At 37.1% G+C, this 25,652-nt stretch overlaps 1 protein-coding gene across 3 annotated transcripts; it reads right to left on the reverse strand.

Annotated features, from left to right (window-relative positions):
• Positions 1 to 6,671: 6,671 nt before the first annotated feature.
• On the reverse strand, positions 6,672 to 10,524 carry LOC121259572 (serine/arginine repetitive matrix protein 2-like). Of its 3 annotated transcripts, none has more exons than XM_041161205.1 (3): positions 9,936 to 10,524; positions 7,133 to 9,081; positions 6,672 to 6,969 (listed from the first exon to the last, which is right to left on the reverse strand). In XM_041161205.1, exons 1-2 carry the CDS (start codon positions 10,286 to 10,288, stop codon positions 7,173 to 7,175), a joined length of 2,262 nt encoding a protein of 753 aa, XP_041017139.1. In that variant the 5' UTR covers positions 10,289 to 10,524; the 3' UTR covers positions 6,672 to 6,969; positions 7,133 to 7,172. The 3 variants fall into 3 exon arrangements, with proteins under 3 accessions (XP_041017139.1, XP_041017138.1, XP_041017137.1); XM_041161204.1 differs by having other exon boundaries at positions 6,672 to 6,972; XM_041161203.1 differs by having other exon boundaries at positions 6,672 to 9,081.
• Positions 10,525 to 25,652: the final 15,128 nt, after the last annotated feature.

The raw sequence follows: 25,652 nt of genomic DNA on the forward strand, positions 1-25,652 counted from the left end.
CGGTGACCACCTAGTTCCTTTGAAAAAGCTTTCACTTGGCCTCCCTTTTCACCCCGATTATTACCAACTGCATTCCTCTGCTTCTGGTGTAGTCATGGATGACGAATCTGAGAAAGTGTCTCCTCAACTTTTTTATGAGGAGGATTTTTCCAGGGTTTTGTGTCCAAATGAGGATGGTGATTTGGTGATTTCGAATGTTGAGCATGATGATGAACAAAATTTGCAGTTGGTATGCAGGGGGACTGGGGTGGGTATTTCTATTAATGGAGTGCAAGATACGGGGGATGTGCCTAGTCCTATTTGCTCATTGTGTCCGGCTCACTCTTGAGCTGGATTACATTCTGATTGGGTTTTACAGAAGGTGGACGTAATTCGTGGCTGTGTAAGAATTTCTTGTGAGCACTTTGAACAGTAATTCAAAACTTTTCTCATAGCTATTGAAGTGAGACAACCTCTTTTTTGCTAGATCCTTTTAAGAAAAAGAAAGAGAGCTTAAGAGAGTATCATGCACTATGATTTACGATGCAAGAGATGGTATTGTAAGCAAAGGTAGGCTTAAAGGCAGGGCAATCAGCAATGATTTATGAAGCCGAAGATCCTCTCTTGGAATGTACGGGGGTTGAACAACCTACACAAGCATCTTCGTGTAAAAAATATGATTCAGGAAGGGAAAGTAGACATCATTTGTTTGCAGGAAACCAAATTGAAGTTCATTGATAGAAACAGGTTGTTCATATGTTGGGTAGATCTCGTTGGCTTTTTAGGGGGATTTGGGTGGTATTATTTTGATGTGGGACAACATAGTTGTAACTCTAGTGGATGAGTATATTGGAGAATTTCTTATGGCTTGTTCTTTCTTGAATTTTAATGATGGTTTTGGGTGGGCTTTTGCTAGTGTGTACGGGCCAAATGTTGACAGGGACAGGAGATTCCTTTGGGATGAGATTGCTGGTTTGTGCAGTTGGTGGGAGGGCCTATGGTGTATTGGAGGGGATATGAACATCACTTAGTTTTCGAGTGAAAGGTCGGGGGACTCCAACATTGGTTCGGCCATGGCTGATTTTTTTGATTTAATCTTTGATCTGGACTTGGTTGATTTACGTCTGGCAGGGGGTTATATCACTTAGTCGAATGGAAGGGCATGGTTTAGGCTGGATAGATTTCTTGTTTCTCCCTCTTGGAAGGTGCATTTTCTTGATTTATGTAAAAAAAACGTCTGCCTAGATTATGCTCTGATCATTTTTCCATCATTCTTGATTGTGGGGGTATTCATGAGGAGCGGAGATATTTTAAATTCGAGAACAGGTGGCTCACATTTGATGGTTTTGTAGATAAGGTGAGAGCGTGGTGGTCTTCTTATCAATTGTCGGGTACACCTAGCTTTATCTTAGCTAGAAAACTCAAAACTTTGAAGAATGACTTGAATAAATGGAATAAGGAGGTGCTTGGGAACATTGGGGGATCAAAGAAAGTCTATTTTCAAGAAGTTGCATAGATTTGATGAAAAAGATGCTGTAGGGGTTCTCTCGATTGAAGAGAAGGAAAGGAAACTAAGTGTTGCTACTAATCTCGAAAAATTTACTCTTATGGAGGAGATTTTGTGGTGACAAAAGTCTAGAGCTCTTTGGTTGAAGGAAGGAGACAAGTGCACCAAATTATTTCATAGAGTTGCAAATTCTCATAGCAGAAATAATGCAATTGAGGTGCTCCACTTACATGGTTGTGTTCTTATGGATTATTCAACTATTAAGGATCACATTGTCATTGTTTATGAAAAGCTTCTTACGGAGTAGTTTTCTTGGAGACCCAAGGTTGATGGGCTTGTATTAGATTCGATTGACCAGCCTAGTGCAGTTTGGTTGGAGAGAATGTTTGAAGAGGAGGAGGTGTTTAATGTGATAAGAGCTATGAACAAAGATAAAGCGCAGGGACCTGACGTCTTTTCCATGGCATTTTTTCAGGCATGTTGGACATCATCAAGGAGGATATCATGAAGGTTTCCCTTGAATTTCACTCTTTTATGAAATTTGAGAAAAACCTTAATGCTACGTTTATTGCGCTTATCCCTAAAAAAGTTGGGTCCGTAGAGATGAAGGACTGACGACCCATCAATCTTGTTAGTGGTGTGTGCAAGATTATCTCGAAAGTGCTTGGTAACCGTTTGAGTTTGGTTATGGAGAAGATCATCACAAAATCTCAAAACGCCTTTGCCAAGGGTCGACAAATCCTTGGCTCCGTTCTCATTGCTAATGAATGCTTGGAGAGTAGAATTAGAGACAAAGTTCCAAGTGTAACACCCCGTATTTTAGTGTATTTTTACTGAAGGAATTATTTTTATGTAATTAAAATAATTTCTCTTATTTTAAATTGGTTGGATTTTTAGTGAGTTTATTTCTATGATTTTAATTGGTGGAAATTAATTTTTATGTACTTTCTTAATATTTATTTATTGTTGTGCATTTAAATTGTTTTTCATATTTAATTAATTACCGTGGGATTTAATTATTTCAATTTGACTTTACCATTACGTTTAAATTATTTCATTTAACTTGTGGTTTTAAAATCGTTTCCGTTGGATCATTTTCGTCACCCAAGTTATGAGGATTGGACCTCATTTCTTTTCCCTCTATTTTTTTCTTTTCCTTTTCCTTTTCTTTTCTTCTTTTCTTTTTTTTTTTCTTTTTCTTTTTCTTCTCCCGGTTTCCTCCCCGGGGTGCGCGAGTTCTCTCTCTCTCTCTCTCGCCGTGCGTGGCTTCCTCCCCAGCCCGCCGCCGTGCGCCGGCGGTGGTCGACACCGCCCGGCTCCACCGCTCCCCCTGCCGCCGGCGATCACCTCCCTCCATTTCCAGCTCCTCCATCGTCGCCGTTAACCACCACGAACCCATTGAAGCCGCGGCGTTCCATGCACCACTGCGCCGCCGTCGCGCCACCTCCGGCCACCATCTTCCTACCACTTCATCCCCGGCCTCTTGGCAACCCATTGGACCCAACCCCAGCTCCGATCCGTCACCGGTGAAGCCCCACCAAGTCCATCTCCGATTTGTACTTTTTTGGCCTAAAACCACCCCTTGCGCCGCCACCCACGGCAAACCACCACCACCACTAGCTTCACCGACCTCCCTAGGCCCTACCCTATCAATCTTGGGTCTTCGTTTGTCCTCGTTGAAAAGTTGGTATTTGTGACCCACGGCCACAGTGTATTTTACACTGTGGTGTTGCTCAAACGTCGCCTTTTTCAACTTCGCGATCCTCGGAAAATTATTATATTGCACTGTAAGTATTTCTCCAAAGAACTTTCGTAATTTAAATGTATTTTTGCACTAACCCATTTCACTGTGTTTTTGGCATGCCGGACTGAGTCCGAGGAGTTCGGGGGTCGGATGGATTTGTGATTGGAGTTGTTTGGTTGGATTTGATTGGATTGGTATTTGTTGGTTTGGATATTGTGTTGGTACATGTGCATTTCATCATTTCATGCATGATCATGTTTGTAAAAGAAAACTGGGTTTTCGTGTATTGCATTCATGTTCATGTACTTTGAAAAGCTATGATTTTATGTGTTAATATTTTTGGTGCGTGTGTATCACGACCCCAAGCCGAGATGGGGCATTAACTCGGTGGAGCTCCTCTGGTTACTCGGGAGCGGAATATACTGAGTAACGTCCCCTGGGTTGTCGCCGGGCGACAATGGGATCGGACGAGATGGTCTCGTGCCGACTCCGTGGTCCTTCTGCTGGCGGGGACTAGAGGATGTCTGGCCACGTACGCGCTGGGCGCGGAACTGGGCATCGCTCGTTGCGTAGTGTGAGTGCTTGGCCACGTACGCGCTGGGCGCGGAACTGAGCACCGCTGCGAAGCCAGGACGTGCGGATGGTCCATAGGGGAGACCATGGTGCATATGGAAATAATGCATGGTGCATTTGGGATTAATGCACTATTTTCTGGGAAAATAGTGCAAGTTGATTTTTGGGTAAATCATTTTCTGGGAAAATGATTTACAGATAATTTGGACCAAAATGAGATTTCGGTGTGTGTTGGAAAATTTATCATTTTCGGAGAAAATGATGTTTTGTGGAAAAATGCATGTTTTCATGTGCATGCATGTTAGTTGCGTTTAATGCATTTTATATTACGTTGTTGTTTGGGTTATACTTACCTGCGAGACCATTTTGTGGTGTCGCAGATTTTGATGCTGATGAGGAGGAGGAGGGCGAGCCTGAGGAGACGGCTCCGCCTGAGGAGTGATCTGGGATCACTCGTTTGTACATTTAAAACTATTGTAAATTATTTTATGGATGACTGTATAACTGCTATTTAAATCTTTACTGATGTTTGATTGTAATTAAATTCTGGTACTTAGTTGACTATCCGCTGCGTTATTTTATTTGAACACTGTTGCATGTACACACACTGGCACTTCGTTGGGATGTGTGACCGTGTTGTCACCATCCTGGCGTCTCGATCCCTGTGTATTTTTATAAGGGGGATTGGGGGCGCCACACCAAGCATCCTTTGCAAATTGGATATGAAGAAGGTTTTTGACCTTGTCAGTTAGGATTTTTTGATATATATCCTTGGTAGGCATGGTTTTGGAGAAAAATGGTGTAAGTGGATGAAGTTTTACATCTCTACAGCTAGATTCTCAGTTTTGCTTAACAGCACTCCAACTGGTTTTTTTAATAGCTCACGAGGATTAAGACAAGGGGATCCTTTGTCCCATTTTCTCTTTATTCAAGTTATGGATGTGTCAAGTAGAATGTTGACGACGACGGTGGATAGAGGTTTTATCTTGAGCTTCTTGGTGTGCAGTTCCATCCATGACAACATTAATATCTCTCACTTACTCTTTGCTGATGATACCTTGATCCTGTGTGAGTCAAATTCAGACCAGATCCGTTCTTTGAGGGCTCTTTTGTTATGTTTTGAAGTTGTATTTGGTTTAAAAGTCAATTTGTTCAAATCTAAATTGGTCCCTGTAGCTTTGGTCAATAATATAAGGGATTTGGCTGATATATTGGGATGTAAGGTGTCCTTTTTGCCAATGAAATATTTGGGTCTTCCGTTAGAGGCACCTGTTAAATCTAAAGGCAATTTGGCATAGGGTTTTAGAGAAAATTGAAAGTAGGTTGGCTGACTAGAAAAGGATCTACTTTTCCAAAGATGGTAGAATCACCTTAATCAAGAGTACTTTATCAAATATTCCAACCTATTTTCTATATATATTCCCTTTGCCTGGAGGAGTGGCTAATAGAATTGAAAGGATTTTCCGTGACTTCTTATGGGGTGGATGGGAGGATGAGAAGAAATTCCATTTGCTCAAATGGGATAAGATTTGCTCTCCTTTATTTTCGGGAGGTTTGGGGATTAGAAAGCTGAAAACTTTTAATAAAATACTTTCAGGGAAATGGTTGTGGCGAAATCGTCAAGAAGGGGATGCTCTCTGAAGGATTATTATTTATGCCAAATATGAGAGTATGGGGAAGTTGGTGCTCAAATGAGATTAGATGAGCATATGGAGTGAGAGTGTGGAAATTTATTCTCAACAAATGGGGGAAATTCTTCAAAAATTTCAAATTTGAAGTGGATAGGGGTAATCAGATCAATTTTTGGCATGATGTATTGTGTGGAGACGTGACCTTGAAGATTACTTTCCCTTCTCTCCTTAGAATTGCTTTGGATAAAGGCTCTTCTTTAGCTGATTGCATGAGCAACACGATTGCTCTTATTCAGTAGTCTGTAAGTTTTATTAGAGATGCTCAAAATTGGGAGGTGGGGGCTATCACGGATTTTTACAGTTTGCTCTATGCCTTAAATTTAAAATCTAGAGGGGAGGATAGACTAATATGGAATCAGCTTGGTAATAAGAGATTTTTGGTTAGATCTTTTTACAAAGTCTTGATGTCACACTCTTCTAGTGATTTTTTCCCTTGAAAAAATATTTGGAGATGCAAAATGCCTCTCAAGGTCCGATTTTTCAGGTGGTTGGCTGCTCATGGGAAAATACTTACTATTGATAAGCTGAGAAAGCGTGGAATTATTGTATGGATTTGTGCTTTATGTGCAAAAAGTGTGGAAAATCAATGGATTACCTTCTTCTTTATTGAGATGTGTCAAGGGCTTTGTAGGATGAGATCTTTGTCAAGTCCGGCAATTCTTGTGTGATGCCTTAGAGTGTAGGGAACCTTTTGGCCTGTTGGAGAGAGATTCAAGAAAATCGTCAAATAACAGTTGTTTGGAAGATAATTCTTCTTTACCTTATGTGATGTATTTAGAGTGAGGAATGAACGTTGTTTTGATAATAGAGATCGCTTGGCGGATAGGATTAGGACTTTCTTTTTTTCATAATTTGTTGCTTTGGGCTTCGGTTATTGTAATGGATGGACTTAGTTTCAACGACTTTCGATTTGTTTATAGCTTTAGTTTGTAATTAGGTGTTTAAAGACCAGCACATAAAAATGACGATTGTTTGAAAATGTATAAAGAATATTGTATCAATCTATTTAGTATAATGACTACTGTTGGGATAATTAGATCGAAACGAGATTTTTGAGTAAGTCCTAGTTTGTTTTAAAATTAAGAATATCCCTTCCGATGAGATAAAAAGATTGTAATGTCATAACAGGATCAAGCATGATACACTAATCATAAAACCAAAAAAATAAAGGAACACGTAATAACATCCTCTCACCATCCTTGTAAATAATCAGATATAGCAAGGTTTATAAACTGAGGTAAAATCACATTCATATCATTACAATGAAAACAACACACCCTTACAAACTTGTTCAAAGTAAGAAATGACCGAGTACCAAGTTTAGATGAAAAGAACACTCCCTTAGATCTATATTACCAAGTTGCAAACTTCTGCATAGCCATCCGTCTGGTACATTGGAGTAGAGAATCTTCCACCGTAAATCCTCTCTCTGCACGTAGGATTCATCTCTCTCCGGCGACAGCTTATTTAGGCACCTTCTACGTGACAAGCACGGTAACAACACATTGAAAATCAGAAAACCACCAACGGAAACCAAAAAATTCGGTTGGAGAAGAAACCCCAGCCCAGCCCAACTTTGATCTTTTTAGATAACAAGCAATACATGTATATAGATTTCAAGGGAGGATACCAACTCACCATCCGCATTGCAACTCCAAGATAAATGGCAGTATTATTCTCAGCGCCTGGCTCTGTCATCATCACGTCTGTCATCATACATTTTTCTCTCGCTTGATCGCAAATCATCGTATCTTGCTCTCTTGGAGTAATCCATACGTCTGTCCATCTCATGACTTCTATTTTCACGCTCTACTTCCTCACCTCTTGCCTGCCTTCTACTTCCGCCTCGCTGCTCTGCATTAGCCCTCTCATGCCTTGTATATTCATAATCTTCATCTCTTCTGTGCTTTCTCACTCTGTGCTCCTCTTCATATCTGCTTTGTCTTCCCCTTCCCCCAAGCTCCTCATGCACCCGATCATCCTTTCTACTGATGCGTTGTGGTTCATCATCCTTGCTATAACTTCTGCCACCCTGTTCAACAGTTTTGCTATCCTGCTGTCCCACAGATCTAAGCCTTGTGTCCCTCTTATGATCATCCTTGCTCAAGTGTGCTTTGGTATTCAATTCATACTTGAGTTTAGAGTCCTTCAATTGCTCCCCAATGTGCTCTGCCTCTTTTACATAATTGCGGCTAGATAACTTGGACTCAGGATCTTCTTTTCCATCATCAGGATTCCTCTTCCCCTTCATTACTTCTTGACTCCTGTACCTGGATCTATCCATAGTATCTCTCCCTGACCTGTAGAGATCATTATCAATGTCATTGCGTGGAGAAACTGCTGCCTCTTCAACTGTTTTATGTTTCCCTGCAGTCCTATTAGCATTTCTCTGATCATAACTGACACCATAGTCCTCATCAGTATTGTGCCTCCTAATTCCACCCTTCTTTATTTGTTCATCTGTACCAGTACCAAAATCATCATCGTCAGAGTCATGCCTCCGACTTCTCAGACTTTTATCTGTTATTTCCCTTTTATGTTTTCTTGCTCTTTCAGAATCATATTCATCAACCACATCATTCATTCTGCTTCTTTTCCCATGTCTACCATTGCTGCTTTTTTTTATATCTTCCACATCAGAGTCAACTCCCTCTTTCCATCGGCCCCTACTATGCTGATCATTCTCTTTCTCCAGTTGAATTCTTCTCTCTTCTACTTCACTATTGGTATCATTAGTTTCATCCTCAGAGTCATGTCTTCCCCTAGTTTGTGTTTGCTGATTCCCCTTCTGACTTTGCTGCTTGGACGAGCCTTCATCAAAATCAGAATCATCATCAGAACCATGCCTCCTACTTGACTTCTTGTACTTGGCCTGTTTTTTGGAACTCTCATGGCCAATACCATCCTCATCAATAACAGAATCAGAATCAGACTCAGAATCATCACTATCGTGCTTTCTGTTCTTGTGATTCTTTGAGGTCTTGTGCTTCTTGCCAACATCCCTATCAGAATCAGTAGCAGAATCAGAATCATCACTGTCGTGCACCCTGCTTTTGTTGTGATTCTTTGAAGTCTTGCGCACATCGACATTCTCACCAGAATCTGTGGCAGAATCCGAATCATCACTGTCATGCACCCTGCTTTTCTTGTGCTTCTTTAAAGGCCTGTGTTTCTTATCAACAGAAATGTCATGATCACTCCGCCTATTACTTCTGTGGTGCTTTGCTTGAAGACCTTTTGCATGTTTCCCACTGCTATCTGTATCAGAAGAATCAGACTCATGCCTTCTCTTTTTAGTTTCTTCCTTCTTGTGGCGCCCAGACTCTTTAACACCCTTTTTCTTATCATCTTTTTCAACTTTCTGATCTTCCTCCATATTTTTCTTTGACCTGAACTCTCTATCTAGAAAAGCATGTTCACGCTTGATATTGTCACTAGGAACATTTTTCTGGCCATCTCTTGCATCATCATTCCCTTCAATACTGTGTTCCTCAAGTTCTGATGCAGAAATCCCAAAAGCAGCTCTTAAAGTTTCCAGCTGCTTCTCTTTTCTAGCAGCAATTTGGTGGGTCTGTGTCTCTGAAAGCCTGGTAAAAATGAAAACACAAACTCTCAGAGAATGTCCATCATTGAAAGCTAGAAAAATAAACCTATTAAAAGTCATGGTGGTAAGAATAGATAGAACTACTTTTTAAGACATTCTTCTTTTATGTTGAGGGATGTTACTTACGGGACAGAATAATTCTTACTTGAAGTTTACCATATGTTCTTCCTCAAAGAAAAAAATCTATTGGAGTTTTTTTAATTTATACACAAAGTTACATGTAGCCTCATACGCCAAAACTTGTCTCCTGGCACACACACACCTGCATTTCATATCTAAAGAGACGAATAGCAAGCACAAAAGAGGCCTATTGCAATATACCTGTGCTTAATATAACAAGCTCTCAAGTCTGCTCCATTTGAAACTCCATTAAGGAAATAATTACAGATATACAGAAGTAAAAACATAAAATGAGATAAATAAATGAAAGTTATTCGAAAGAGAACCAAGTAGTTAGAAGTCAGAAACATAATTTCCCAACTGAACCCCAGTTCTGGTAAAAAATAAGCGTTCGTTCATTACACCTTGCAGCCACGAGGGCGAAACAGCTTATTCCAATAGCACGGTATACTAACATTTTGGTGAGTGTTACATCGTGCCACACTAATCTTATTAGTCTATTATTACTGTTAATACGAAAACGTTACTTATAAAATACACACACACACACACACACACACACACACATATCATGAAAACGCATACCAGTATCAACCATAAACCAGCATTTTTTTAAAAATTAAGATAAGCTATTAATACACAAGCAACTGCGGGAAGGTAAAAAAACAAAACGCTTCAACTTTCTGAACTTGAAAAAACTGAAAAGAGAGAAATTACTTATTGTTAGCCCCAGCAATGGCCGTGGGCCCATCCTGGGAGGTGGCTGCGGCGGCTTCCAGAGTCCTCCGGGCATCCTCAAGCTTCTCTGCAATCTCAGCGTCAGTGTAACCTTGATCTATAAGTGTATCCTGGAGTACGACAAGCTTGAGCTCGATCTGACGCTTGCAATCATGCTCAAGAATGTCCTTGTTCGGCTTCCTGGTGATACCAGCCGTGCCCTGGTTTGCCTCAAATCCCTTGGTGGTTTCTGAGACCCTCCCAGTCTTTGACTTGATTAAGAACCTGTTGCTCTGTATGTACCCATTAGTTCCGGAACCTCTCGGGGTTTGTAACCCTATTCCGTTGTACATCTCGGCCCCTCTTAGTCCAAGCAATAAAAAATCAACGATCAGAAAACCTAAAAATCCAAATCCATACAAAAGGCCCGAAGAGAGAGAACAAGGCGATGATCGAAAGCTCCGATGGCGGTCTCTGTGAAGGAACGATGGTGGAGTGTAACGAGACCTTCAAGATCTAGGGTTCAGCACTTCAGTCTGAGATGGAACGGGTGAAGTATCGAAGAGATGGAGATTCTGTCCGTGTACTTGGTGGAGTTTGGTTTAACTGAAGTGAAGTGTCTTGGGCCGGGTCCCACCTTTACGGGCTCATGGTCTTCTCAAGTGGGCTTTCTCCATGCAGTTTATTTCTTTGTTTAGGTGTGGGCCGGGAGCATGTTCCCTTGGGCCAGTTATGTATTTAGCACTTAAGTGTTGGACCTGCTTGCAGCCTTGTTTCGGCTTTAGCCTTTTATCTGTTTTGTTATGATTTCCGATGGTAGCCTGACGGCATATACGCTGGTCAGTCTCCTTGGTAGTGGTATTCTGAATGCTAATACAATTTCTGTCTTTTTCCCTATCATCTTTTTCTCTCTCTACTTTTTCTTCTTCTTGGAGGAGCTCCTCTTGAAGAGAGCAAAATCCTAGCCTACTAATTGATAGTTAGGTCTGTTACATAGAGGCTTGAGCTGGAGACAAACTAGGGTTTCATCACGCGTTCGTCGAGAGAGAGAAAGAGAGAGAGAGAGAGAGAGAGGGGATCTGTTCATATATAAATATATTTTAATTTTTTATATTGTATAAAATATTTTTTATGTTATATATAATTATATATAAAATAATTTTGTATTATATGATAAATTACTAATTAATATAATATTAAAATTTAAAATCCTATAGAAATAACTATATATCATCACTATAGTCTATTATATTAGTAGTTATACTAATACGATATCACTATATATTATAATATATCACTATAGTCTATAATACAATTATAATATACTACAATATATTATCACTATAATATTATATACTATAATGTTTATACATATTATATTATATATACTATATAATATACTAAAAAAAAAGGGGCCGGAACTGGTAAAACCATAAGTACCGGTTTAGGGGTGTAACTGGTGCGGTATCGGTTTTTCAAATCTTAAAATCGGTATATACCAGTTCGGTTATAAAATATGTTCAAAATCGGACCGAACTGGACTGGTTACACCCCTAACAACACGCAATACTAATTTGATTTGCCCTCGCTTTTACGAAACGCATGACATTTAAGCATCACGTACGTAAAACGTTAATTTACTTATATATACATATATATATATATATATATATATATAATAAGAGTAATGTTATATACTACACTCTTGATAAGTGTGATTTTTATTACTCTTTTATTTATGAAAAGTGTCAGTTTTCCTTCAATTCTATTGATTTTATTTTATTTCTATATATTTTTCTTTATTTTATGGGATTTGAAGGAATGAAAAGATTTCGTGCGAAATGAGAGTATTTTGGTACAAAAGAAGAGACTACGGATCTAGATCAACGAGATTTGAAGAGAGCCGAGGAGACCCAATGGCAATCAGAATTGGCGACAAGACTTGGCTATAAGGCTCCGGACGGTTAAATTGGGCGACCAGTCTAAATGACCGATTTAAAAAACAACTTGAGAACGATATCGTGGGCAGCAACTAGCCAAGGGAAGCAACTTTACCGCTCGGTAGGTTGGCGAGCTGAGTTTTTCATCATGGTCAGGAACTATACATCTTGACCATTGGGCAAGGAGACCAGTTATATTCAGCGCACACAACATTTACCCGGTAAGACTCTTCCGAGTTCTGCAATCAATCTTCTGACCACCAAATCTTCCTGAACTCCACAAATCAAGTCGCTTATTACTGAATCTTCCATTTTAGATAATCTCAGTATGCTTGGGATAATTTTCTTTTATGTTAATATTTATCTTTAAAAACTATTTTCTAGAACTTTAGGCTAGATTGTAGCGACATTTATCTTGTTTTCAGATTTAAATTTTGACATCTATTTAATCCAAACTTGTGGGATGAATAGGGGGTTTGAATTTTAGAGTCCAATAGTCCAAAGATTATTCTTTAAGTTTGTTTTGAGGAGGCGGATTTAGAGGGCAAATGCGAAAGCTGCATTCTTCATCAATCAATTCCAACGAAAAATACTAGTTTTACTCTTTTTCCTTCCAATTTCATGAGGAGCTAATTTTATTTTCTAAAACTTTGATGTAGTCTAGTATTGAACACACAATTTATATTCTGAGTTATTTTATTTCCAATATTTTCATGATTGAGTGTTTATTCTTTGTTCTTAATGCTTGCAATTTTCTAGATAATTATTATTCGATCAATTGAATCACAATGAAACCGAGAGGTGATTTGTGATTAGAGCTTTAGAATTAAGATTTGTGATTAGAACTTTAGGATTAAGCACCATTAGTGAAGTAAAAGTAGAGATACTTTACCGCGATTAATATGATTTTTAAGAAAAATCAAAAGAATTTAATGAATCTCCAATTAATTAAATTCACATAGAGATATGAAATTATTAATTGGAGATATTTTTAGTATTGTTCAAGAGAAAATATTGAATAGTTAAAGGATTTTTATCATCAATTTGGGATAATTGAAATTCTATAACGAGGAAAAATAAATTGTGTGGGATTCGCTTTGTGAAATCAAACGCTTTAAATCTATTCTTATTATTTTTAAAATCTTAATTTTAATGCTCTTTTTCCAGTTTAATTTAGATAATCTATTCTTTAAATTTCGGTTCTCCAAATAGTAATTAATTTAGTAAATTTCAGTACTCAATAGCATAATTAATCTCTATGGGTTCGACATCCATTTTTTTAAAACATTTCATTACTTGTTATGATTCTGTGCACTTGCAGATATTTTTAGTACAACAACTCTCATCTTATTTTCATCGCATTATATAAAATATGACATATTTATCAGTATTAGATGATACAAAATTATCAAATAAAAAATTATTTAGTGGTGATAAATATGTCACATCTTACATAATAAGATGGTAGTGTGGTAAATAGAATTTTTTATATAATAAATGCTTTTAGCTTGTGACGTGTTCGATCGAATAGATATGTATATACATGATGATCTACATGCATGAAGTCATGAATTAAAGGTTTGCGTGGAAACATTTTGAGGACAGATATATAAGATGATCAACGATTGATGAGGACCTCGATCTGACCGATCGAGTTATACACTGACTAATTAAACAGTTGGAAAAACAGTCACACTCATGGGAGTGAAGAACAACGAACATGAAAAGTGAAAACATACCAACTTACCATATTTGATAAATGTGTATATATATATATATATATATATCTATTCTATTATAAAAGAGGCTATGCGTTTATAAACAATAGATTTTCTCCAAATTTTGTTTTACTTTATTCACAAATTTATGTTTCTGTCCATTTGTTTTATTGCGAAATTTACGTCTTTGCCCCTATTTGGTTGGTTGTAGCCTGTTGTCTATTCGTTTATGAACAATAGTTTTCTCCAAATTTCATTCCAATTGTGTCCCTCTGCATTTCTTGTTTTCCGCTGTTGTCCTTCTAATTGGTTTTGTTCACTTCACATGTTTATATTTTTACTCCTGTTTGATCGGTGAACTATGTTTTGGTCCTTTGGGGTCTTTTTAGACCACACGTAGAAACCCCTCTCTATCTTTGTAGGCTCCCTCTTACTCCCTGAGTTCTTTCTCTCAACTAATACCCCATCTATTTTCTCTCTCTGCCTCATGGTGCTTGCCACCTTCAGCAGCCATAGAGCACGCCGGATAGCAGCTCACATTTGATCTCTCTTACGTTACCCTTTCACAGCCGCCATGTAGTCACCTTAAGGAAGACCCATTGAGCTACCAACCACCGTATGTAGCAGATCTAGCCTCCAGTTCTGCCTTAGACCACCACAGATAGTGTCGGCGTCACCCACACAGCAAGCTTCATTGTGAGATCCAGCCCACAATGCCATCCTCTCTCTCTCTCTCTCTCTCTCTTTGTTTCTCCCATTTCTTGGCTGCCACTCACGCAACCAGCCACCAAGGATAGTCCAAACCTCACGGCCGTCCACAAGTTTTCCTATGAGTTCTACATCCCTCCTCCTCCACTCTTTAGCACCTCGTCCTCTTCCTTTTCACAGCCCGTTCAAGTCGAATGGAATCGGTTCAAGGTACCCTATTTGTGCCATTCAATTTAAACCCACAATATGTATGTATTATTCCATTAAAGTTCTCTTCTTTTTACATTTAATTAGAGTTATTATTATTTTTTTTTTCGGGTGGGTGTAGGTGGGGGGGGGGGGGGGGGGGGGGAGCGTTATGAGTTATTGTTTTGTTTGGAGGAAATTTGATTTTCGGGGAGACGTTGTGAATGTTTGCTTTATTTTAATCGATTTGAGAATGAAGGAAAAGATGGGAAAAGGAATTTGGGGGCTTGTGGATTTTGTTGGCTTTGTTTGTAAGAGAAATTATTTTATACAATTTGGCTGAGTGCTTGTCTATGGTGAATATGGGCTATTGTTTTGTTGGATACCCAATAGTTAATGACTAAAAATATTGCATGCATTGTTCTTAGGGAGGACGTGAAGCATTAGAGATATTGGTGTTTATGTTGCTTCTTACTTGAGAAAAGTAGGAACTTTACAAGATGAAGCGAATTCCAATATAAAACTATTGATTCTTTTTGTGACTTGTTGGTGTAAGAAGGTTGACAATTCAATTCTGAAAAGCAATAAGAAATGAAACCATAAAACCAATAAATTTATCTTTCATCCCTCAACTACCAAGTGGTCGGTTTGGCGATGAAGGAGTTTGTTCTGTAGTTTTTTCTGAAATTCAGATGCTTCTATGGTTTGGTAATTGTTTTCGACTTGTTTGAAATTGAGATGCTCTCTTTGGTTTTGTTTTTCAGGCAAACTACTCAATCAAATGCACCACCTTCTTCCTCATCTACTTCTGCTCTTGTTGCTACTCCTTCATCTACATTATCAACGTCATTTGCCACACAGAGTCGTAATGCTATTTTTGTGAGCCACAAACATGTAAGTATTGAACTACGGATCTTATGACATTACAGTGAATTATATGCTTCTATTTTGTTTAATTTTTTTTTAGCGATGAGTATGCATAATTGCCCTTGGGGCTTACAATATGCAGTGCCCTTGGGGCTTACAATATGCAGCTATCGCTTAGGCCTTCGTTAGTTGTGTAAGCTTTAGGCATTTCAATGCTTGCATCTTTCTTTGCACATGTCTTTCCCTATGTATACATCTAAATTTGTTTGTAATGGTAGATGTATTATAATAGTGTCGTTGCATTTGCTGGACTTGTTTATAAAATAATATATGAAACAATTTTGAATTCTATTTTTCTATTAATGTTATAGATGTTGCAAGTTATTTGTTAGTGTAATGTTCATGTTGTAATGGGTCTTATTATGACTATTGTTGATATCAATGCAAAATGGTAAGAAAATTATCTTTGGTTATGTTAATTTAACAAAAATGATAGACCTACTACTTGTTAACAATTTGTTTGCAACTATTAATTAAAATAATATATATTTTTTAAATTTTAAGTTTGACTTTTATTTTGATTTGATGTTTTTAAATATTTAGAAAATATTATTTTATTAAGAATTGTAAATTAATTGTGATTTGGTTGTAAGCGTATCACTACTACTTATATATATATAAAAAAAGCATACCACTACTCTTAATTTAATACTATAAAGTAAAAATTATTGCTAGACTATGCTGCTCCAAAGTGAATGATTGAAGGAAAGACTTCATTCCACGCTGTATTTCTTTGTTTTTGGAATTGAAAAATTGGTTTTCTCTAAGAGGAATATTATGCATCAGCCACTATTCACTCCCACACTGCACACCTATAGTTTTTTCATAGGGTGTGGGATGGTGAATAGTGACTAATGAGAATGATTTTTCTTTCTCTAAACTGGATTCAAGGAAAAGAACTTCTATCAACATTCATAAGTTGAGGAGACTAATATATTTCCATGGTAGGAAAAGTTTGACAGTTGGACCAGTTTGATTCTATGTAGATTGTAGTTGAAATCATTAGGAAATAGGAAACAAATGTGAGGTTGGATAAACTATTGCTTATTAGACAGTTTAGAATCTTTATAATGTACTATACTATTCAAGACGGTGTAATCTAGCTTAACTGGTAATAGTTTTTGGTGTTGTGACTGGTTTAAATCTTTCAATGCAAATCATTTCTAGGATCACTTTTCTGTTGCTTAAAAATCAGTCCACTACATGTAGGTAATTATGAATTAACCTATCTGTTATGACTGTGATAATTACTTGGAGATTAAAGTACAGTTTTAAAACTAGGTAGGTTATTAAGAGTATTAGCCTCCAGATGTTTGGCAATTGACCCTTTTATGCTGTTAGATGCATAATGATCCGCTTAATGTAATTCATGAAAACAATGGCATAGAGACTTGCTTTATATGGTTACAAGTTTAAGATGGTTATTCAATCTCTAAACAATTGTTGAATATTTTATCAAATGTAACATTTTATTTAATTCCCATATTTTTAATTGGTTCCTATTAGACAAACGTGGCATTATATAGGCATAGAATCTCATCTTAGGCTCACAAGATATGGCAACACAAAAGTTGTGTCATGAAATGGGAAATATATACTGGTGTAGAGTACTGACTCTTTATTGTGAGAAAAGGATGTTATGGATTGATTGTAAAAAAATAAATATTATACCCAATACAACCTGCTATCTCACACTTTTGTCTTCCTCTCTTAGATGTCCATATCTGTTTATAGTAATATCGATTTGTCGAGAATCCGTTGGAGTTTGAGCAATTCATGGGTCCCTAGATTCAAGAGTATACTTATTATCAAATTTATAAAGTCAAAGATTTGTACTGTGCTTGATTATCTTTTGGCACCATTCTTTCCCTTATTCATTTTGTTTCCTATTTACTTTGTTCAACATGCATTCTCTTATCATTCTAGGATCACTTTTCTGCTACTTAAGGGCCAGTCCACTACATATAGGTAATTATGAATTATAAGTTTCATTTTGTATTAAGCCAATATGTTGCTGATCATTTTGTAATGAGAATGTACAGATGAAACCTGTACAAATTAGGTGTCTGATGTTGTGTTAGGTTTAGACAGCATGTAGATGGAGTCAATTTGCCTAATCCTAACATGCTTATTGTGTGGTTTAATCTAAGATGGAGTTAGTTTAGCTAATCCAATAAGTTCAACACAACAACATCTATAGATGCTTTACAATAAGTTTAATCATAGTCATATATTGTGTTAAACTTACAATTTTGTGCCTTATTGGCAATTGGTTATGATAACTAAGGACAGTGTTGCATTAAACAGTTTGACCAATCCACTATTCAACTATATATGGTGTTTTGTTAAACTATTGTTAAATATACCTTAAGAATATAGATGGTGTCGTGTTGACTTTATTATGTGCATGCTTCTATTAATTTTGCACAGATGGAATCAGTTTGGATTATGTGTATGGCATCTTTATGAATTGTGTGGAATAGATATAAAAAAAACAGATGAATGTTCCCATTGTGCTTTCCTAGAGAACACTCTCACAGTTAATAGAGTGCAGGCTTAATCTTTGTTGCATATATTTTGAATCACATTATTTGGAAATGTGTGTTCAAAATCAAGTGTTAAAGAATCCCAAAAAATTGAACCCAAAATTACATGATTTATAATTGTGTGTTTGGCAGCAAAAATTATGAATAATGACAACAGGTTCTCATATATCAGCCTCTTTTTGCTGCACAACCTTAATGTGGTCGCATTAAGAGACCATGATATAAGAAAAGACCGACTCACAACCAGTTTAGATAAGAAATATCCACATGTAGCTGGTCTCTAAATTTGTTTCTCGGCCTTTCTCATTTATTATTCTCTTCATGTACTTTACCTTAATCTTTTAAAGCATGGAGAGATTATATTATTCGTCCTTTTCTTAAGAAATCTAAAATAGTAATAATGATAATTAAACTTATGGGACCCCAAACCCATATAGACTGGATTATTATCATAATAATACAATGGTTTTCTCATTAACTTATGTGTAGTTGATAGCTGCGGTGTCTTCAAAAGTGTTTTTTATCAGCAACATAACAATCAAAGCTACTAGATGTTGTATGTATTTGTGTTTCGCTACTATCATTATTTTGTTCTCCTTTTTTCATTGACCAAAAAATGAACTGTGGCCTACTTGATTACTTTCCTATGATGTTTTCTATGATGTTATTGTAGCATGTGGCACCTCAATGTATATGATTTGGTTGTTCATTAGAAATAGCTAATGGTGGCTATATGTTAGCCCATCAGGCTGATTGTCTCTAAACTAACTCTAGATATGGTCAATCTATTTTGGTTTGAAAATATTTATCACAAACTGAAGTAATGAGAAATCCATATATATGATCCATATATGTTTTACAACAACTTGTTTTTTTTTTTCAACCAAACAATGCGCGAACCTGGCAAACGTGCCTCGCACGTTGCCCCACTACTAGTATATATATATATATATATATATATATATATATGTGCCTCACATAGCATGAATGAAGTGATTTTCGGAAAACTATATAATATGGATACTCATCCAACGAGATATGATTTGTACAAGTTTCAAATAGACAAATTTCATGTGCAAGAATTTATAAAAAAGTGGGTCTCACTTTAAAAAAGTGTAAAAAAACTATTCTTTATTAGTGAGACCCATTTTCTTTTAAAAAAGGACTTGTATGAGGCTTGAATATTTGGACCTTATGCCTAACATTACTCCTCATGCAACTTTCCAAATTTGGGTTTAAATTATAGATATATATATATATATATAGAATTATAAATCAATTTAATTAATTTATTAGAGGGGTATCTTTAATTATAAGGTGGATAATCTTCATTTGTATATAGCATAGCTAGGTCCTGGGGTCAATTCCGCAACGGGAAGTACTTAGGATTATTAGTGACCCATTGGCTCATGGACTATTGATGCTCTCGTGGGGCTGGGGTCAGGCTATGGCTCAAGTCTGACTTGTAGGGAGCGCCTGCGATTCTCGCCGTAGGCTCCTTCTGTTTGGCTCCCTAGCGGGTTGGGTGCTACTATGGTTACGTCTTGGTAGGGAAGCCATCTCTGGTCGGCCCCTCCAACCCTTATCTGCCAAGAAAATAAAAAAAGAATAGCTAGCTAGCTAAGCTAGTTAAGGGCGGGCCTGCAAGATGTGATATAGACCACATGTCAAAAAGCAGTGTATGTATATGGTATTAATCTTTAGAAAAACGATGATGATGATTAGTTCCAGCTCATTGGCAAAAGTAGGCAAGTTGCATTACTACTAATTGTTTCAAAGGGAACCTTCTCTCTCTCTCTCTCTCTCTCTTTTTGTGGAAGAGCTGTGTGGTCAAGTATTAGCACAAAATGTAGGAAGAAGAAAGAAAAACGCAATGCCCATTTCGATCCAAACATAGACCGCTCGGAACACGAAACCCATTTCGTGTTCCTCGAGCGTTTACTACTCAAATTTCTCTTACACTTCAAACCACTTGGAAAATGAATCTTTCTTTCCACTTGTAATGCATCTCACTCTCTCTCTAAAACTTTTTGGTTAATCTTGGTGGAAACCCATTAGGGTTACTTTCTATGGAAACCTTTTTTAAAAAACTCAGTTTAGCTCCAATATGTATGCGTCCCTTCAATGCCTTCATTTCACTTCCTATTCTCTTTAGTTAGTTTGTTTTTTTCCCGCATCAGTAGATGGTGTTATATTGACTAAATTGTGAGTGATTCTTTCTAGAGTTCAACACTGTTGGATGTATACAAATTAACTGTTACAGTAGAATTTTTTAGATGCCGATTGTGTTCTGTGAGAATCTTGTTGATTCAGTTGCTTGAAGCATTTGGACTCATAGCCAAGGAGAAGATACGGAGCTAAATTAAAAAAGGTTGCTCATTTAGAAGGGATTTGAACTACAGGAGGCTTAGGGTTACATTAATGAAACACACTTTTTCATCAGAAGGGATTTCAGTTCCATAAGGCTGCGTATGTGCATCCTTTTAAAACCTCTCAATTCACTAAATGCAGCATATCATCAATACACGCTGGCTGGAGTGCACGAGACCTACCCCTTTATGCCTGCATTTAGAAATTTTCTATATCATATAATGCAAGGACAATGCTACATTGCCTCCCAATGTTCTCTCCAAGTGTATGAATATTAATTAATTTACTCCAAGTGGGGTTTGAACAAAATGGCCGAGGATATTTTAATTGCAATATGAACTTATTGAACTCCTGAGTCTAATTAGCTAAGGCCATCCCGGGATGAAAAAAGGTTGCATGTTTAGATCAAGATGGACCGACCAACAATATGGTTCTTAATATATAAAAACATTGAGAAAGATAAGCTTGGAATTAAGCAGCTTTTGAAAAATGAATCATAAGATTCCAAGGCATCTTAGAATATAAATTTTTCTAAGAATATTAGCTAGCTAGGCCAATATGGGATCTAGCTAGTACTTTAAATGGAAAAAAATAGTTTGAATAGTGAGATGAGATGAGACGGTTTTAGATGAAAATTGAATATTGTTAGAATATTATTTTTTAATATTATTATGATTTTGAGATTTGAAAAAGTTGAATTATTTATTATATTTTATGCAGGAATCTAGAAAAATTATAATGATGAGATGAAATGAGATGAAATACTTTCACGATCCAAATGCTTTCGCCCGGGTTCTAAACAATTTTAAGGGGATGATCTATATCATGGGTTTTGATCTTTTACATACAAATTAAACATCTACTTAGAAGTGAAGCAGCCCCGGCCCTGAAAAAAAAAAAGAAGAAGTTTTCATCACATTTAAATCGGCTCAAGCCAATGAAAACAAGTTTCATTATTTTATTTTCAGTAAAAACCTCATCATGAAATGATTTTACGCCAAAATTAGGCTGGTTTGGTTACACAAACCCAAACCTAAAATATCTAATCTCATCTCATCTTATCATTACAACTTTCTCAAACTCTCACACAAAAAACAAAAAATAATTCAATTTTTTCAAATCTCAAAATAAAAATTATATTATAAAATATTTTATTCAGTTTTCAACAAAATATCTCATCTCATATCATCTAAACTACGTAACCAAACGAGGCCTAGTATTCTTTTGTGGCCGTACGTGAAGGTCCATTTCACAACCAGATCGTTACTTCCAGGGGAGAAAGGGGCCAATCTGTTAGTTTAATTAGGTTAAAGAGGACCCTACTAATATTCAAGTTAGTGTGATTGATCAATAAACCTCAAAAAACATAAAAATAGAGTTAAAAAGTGTGAAATCTAATTAATAAGTGTAAATTTCCAGTTATAGGTAATTAAAGTGGTTTCCTTTAAGAGATAAGGGAGAAAACTTTACTTAAACTAGCATAAATCAAACATTAATAATAAGGCATTAAGAAACATCCTTTTACCTCATCTTCAAGCATAAGCATTAATCTTGTTAACATCATTAATCATTTGCTACCTTTACTTCTAGCATAGGCATTGTTCATCCGGGCCGGATTTTTTCCTGACCCAGTTAGGAACCCCGTTATTTGGGTTTCGGTTACGGGTTCCAGCCGGGAACAAACTCGGGCCGGTACTAGGTTTAAAACCAAGAACCTAAATTTTTTTAAAAACCAACCCCAGTGTCAAAATGATGCCGTTTTGATAAACCAAAACGGCGTCGTTGGTTTAAAACGACATCATTTTGACACTGAGGTTAAAATCCTTGTCTCCCCTCTCTCTCTCTCTCTCTCTCTACTCAGATACCGGAAACCCTAACCTCCCTCGTGACCCCATCATCTCTGTCGCCGACTTGCCGTCATCCCCGTGACCCCATCATTGTCATCATTGACTAGCCATCATCTTTGTCTCATCCTTAGAAACACTAGACCTCTGCCGATCGAAGCTCAGTTCCTTGTGGCCGTCGTCTTCCACTTTTTTGCTCTTTTGTTGACTTCTACAACCTAAGGTTAGTTTTTCTCCATTTCACACACATGCACTCTCTCTCTGTATTGGTTCTATTATTTCGATATAGGTTCTGAGAAAACATTATGTTTGAAATGGGTTGTACTTTCTTGCGCTGCTGTAGTGATGCGCTATGTATAACTAAATGTGCTTGGAAATCTGATTCTGTTGTAGTGATGAATGAAAATGATTATTTATTTATTTGATTGTTTATATAATGCATGCTGAATCTATACTCGAAAATCCGGCCCAAATGTCATGAATCGTGATTCTAGCAAAGGAATATAATTACATTGATTTTTTCTAAATGGAAGATGCATCTGGTAAAAGTGGGGATCTATCCCGATTTTAGTTGATCACAGATCAAGTCTTAGTTTTACATTTTTTTTTATGTTGATATACCCATGTTGATTTTCTTTTTATTTTGAGTTCTCTCGGTTTGTCAATACATCTTCTCTATTACATTAACCCGTGATAGCTGTCAAATTTCAGATGAATCGAGATTTGGCTTGTGAGAAGAGATTGCATAGACGTAAATAGAGGAGATGAACTGAAAATACTTTCATGAAAAATGAATTGGATGATTAATTATAGAGTACTTGAACTATATTTATACAAGGCTAAATGAGAAATAACAAACTAACTATAATAACTAACTCTTCTTCTCCTCTTCCAGTTTAACACGTGTAGCTTTAGATTTTAACTCCATTTGTTCAATCAGTGAGACTATATTCCAACACCCCCCCTAAGATGAACATGAATATTTAGGATTTTCATCTTGGGGAGAGTATGATGAAATGGAAGAGAGCTTAGAGGCTTTGTTAAAATATTCGCCAGTTGCAACCTTGAAGGGATATGGAAGAGCTTGATGATATTTTGTTGCAGCTTCTCTCTAATAAGATGACAGTCTATCTGTATGTGCTTTGTTCTCTCTTGTTGGACTGGATTAGTTGCAATAGATAATGCTGATTGACTGTCTGTATAAACCAAAGTTGGTTGTTGGTGGTTGATACCTAGGTCTTGCAGTGCATAAAGGAGCCATTGAATCTCACATGCTGTTGAGGCAAGAGCACTATATTCTGCTTCTGCAGAAGATCTGCTTATTGTAGCTTGCTTTTTACTCTTCCATAAAATTAATGAATCACCCAAGAAGATGGCAAAGCCTGTTACACTCCTTCGAGTGTCAATACACCATGTGCAATCATTGTCTAAGAAAGCCTTGAGCTGCAATTTTGATGAAGCTGGGAAGAATAATCCTTGTCCAGGGGTTGCCTTCAGATACCTGAGAACTCGAATGGCTGCTTGGTAATGACTAATAGCTGGTTTGGCTAAAAATTGACTGAGAACTTGGACTGAATAGGCAAGGTTAGGCCGAGTTATTGTTAAGTATAATAGTCTCCCAACTAATCTCTAGATGAATTGAGATTTGGCTTGTGAGAAGAGATCGCATAGACATAAACAGAGGAGACAAACTGAAAATACTTTCATGAAAAATGAATTGGATGATTAATTACATAGTACTTGAACTATATTTATACAAGGCTAAATGAGAAATAACGAACTAACTATAATAAATAACTCTTCTTCTCCTCTTCCAGTTTAACACGTGTAGCTTTAGATTTTAACTCCATTTGTTCAATCTGTGAGGCTATATTCCAACAATAACTAATCTTGTCGATTTTTTTCCTGTATTTTATGTATCCTTTACATTAATTATGAAATGGTGTGTCACGATGCATGTCCTAATGTGATAGTACTACTGCATACATGTAGTTATATATATAGAGTAGGACATTTTAGTTGAATTTTCAATACCCAATTCTTGAAGTAATGTTCCTTTATTAATTTCCTTGATGTCTCTTTAGATGTATATATATATATATATATTATGGTCCATGAATTCCAGCTAGCTAGCTGCTAAATTAAATTAATGTTGGTTAAGTTCAAAACGTCGTACTTTTAATCTTCTAAAGTGCAGATCAGTTGAATTTCAAAGTGCCTAATGGTTCCAGCTTACAAACTCATGTACATCTATATATAGTTTTATTTCCTTCAATTGGCAAATTGTACATATAAATTAATTGACAGATCATGAACTTCACAGTTTCTGAATTGTACCATTAATTTCTGAATTGGAATATCCTTAACAAATCCTTAAACAAATATATATTTGCTCAAAATGGGACACAAACATACAGCTCATGTCTCCTTCTCGCCTCTCTCTCTCTCTCTCTCTCTCTCTCTCTCTCTCTCTCTCTCTAACACCCGGGCCAGCCAAAACACTTTACAAAATTTTTGAGTTATAGTTCTGAAAAAAAAAAAAAATCGTTTGGGATTACGAGTAAAATTTTTTTAGAAAAGAGCTTGAACCTAAGATATTTTTGGCAGTATATAATTTTTATATAGGTTTGATAATTAGGTTTTAAATTCTTTAATGGATCAAGGGGATGTTCATCGGAAAATTTATGGGATAATTATATTTATTTTTAGGTTGATTAAAGACCCAAAAACTTAAGGTAAAAACCTGCAATAATCTCATACATGGGCCAAGTATTGTTTTTTTTTTTTTTTTTAGACTTAAGAGCCCAGCCCAGCCCTTGGAAGCGTTGTCCAATTTCACGTCACACGGTGTCAAACCGTTTCCATTTTCATGCATGTCCATCCCTTCCTCTTCTTTAGGTTTTCTTTTTCTGTTTCCACTTATAGCTCTTATATATAGGTTAAACATTTTCAACCCTAGTTCATGTGCCGTTGCCCTCTCTTCACGTTCTCAGCCGTCCATTTTAAGCTGAGACCTCCACTCCTGCCTCTTCACCACCTCCAAGTAGCCACAACCCAGCCACTGCAACTCCACGCATGGAAGCTCCAGCCCTCTCTTTTCCCGTCGTCGCTGGCCATAAAACTGCAAGCCTCGGTGGCGTTCAGCAGCTCTGCCACTTCCACAGCCAAACCAACGTGTAGCCACTTCCCCGAACTCAGTCCACTCCCGGAACCTCAGCCTTGTAGCCACCTCTCAATGCCTATGTCGCCACCATTAGAAGCCTCGAAATCCTCTGTTTTAGTTGTCTAAAACAGAGCAGCGTCCAAGCTGCTGCAGTCACGCTCCATCGAGAGCTCCACCGCGCCGTGCCCACACAGAAACTCCCGGCGAGGACCTTCCATCACCCCAGTCCGCCGCACGCCACCTCAGCTCCCCGGTAAGCTCACCATTTCTAGTTGGTTGGTTCTTCCCACTCGGTATCTACCTCACTTTTCCCTC

Source organism: Juglans microcarpa x Juglans regia, chromosome 4D (genome assembly GCF_004785595.1).
Source record: "Juglans microcarpa x Juglans regia isolate MS1-56 chromosome 4D, Jm3101_v1.0, whole genome shotgun sequence".
Classification (NCBI taxonomy): Eukaryota; Viridiplantae; Streptophyta; class Magnoliopsida; order Fagales; family Juglandaceae; genus Juglans; species Juglans microcarpa x Juglans regia.

Excerpts from the sequence above, each read along its gene's own strand:
- LOC121259572 (XM_041161205.1), bottom strand. The coding sequence starts at position 10,288 with ATGTACAACGGAATAGGGTTACAAACCCCGAGAGGTTCCGGAACTAAT. Across the intron at positions 9,082-9,935 it reads ATTGCTGGGGCTAACAATAA|GCTTTCAGAGACACAGACCC; the intron begins GTAATTTCTCTC and ends CATTTTTACCAG.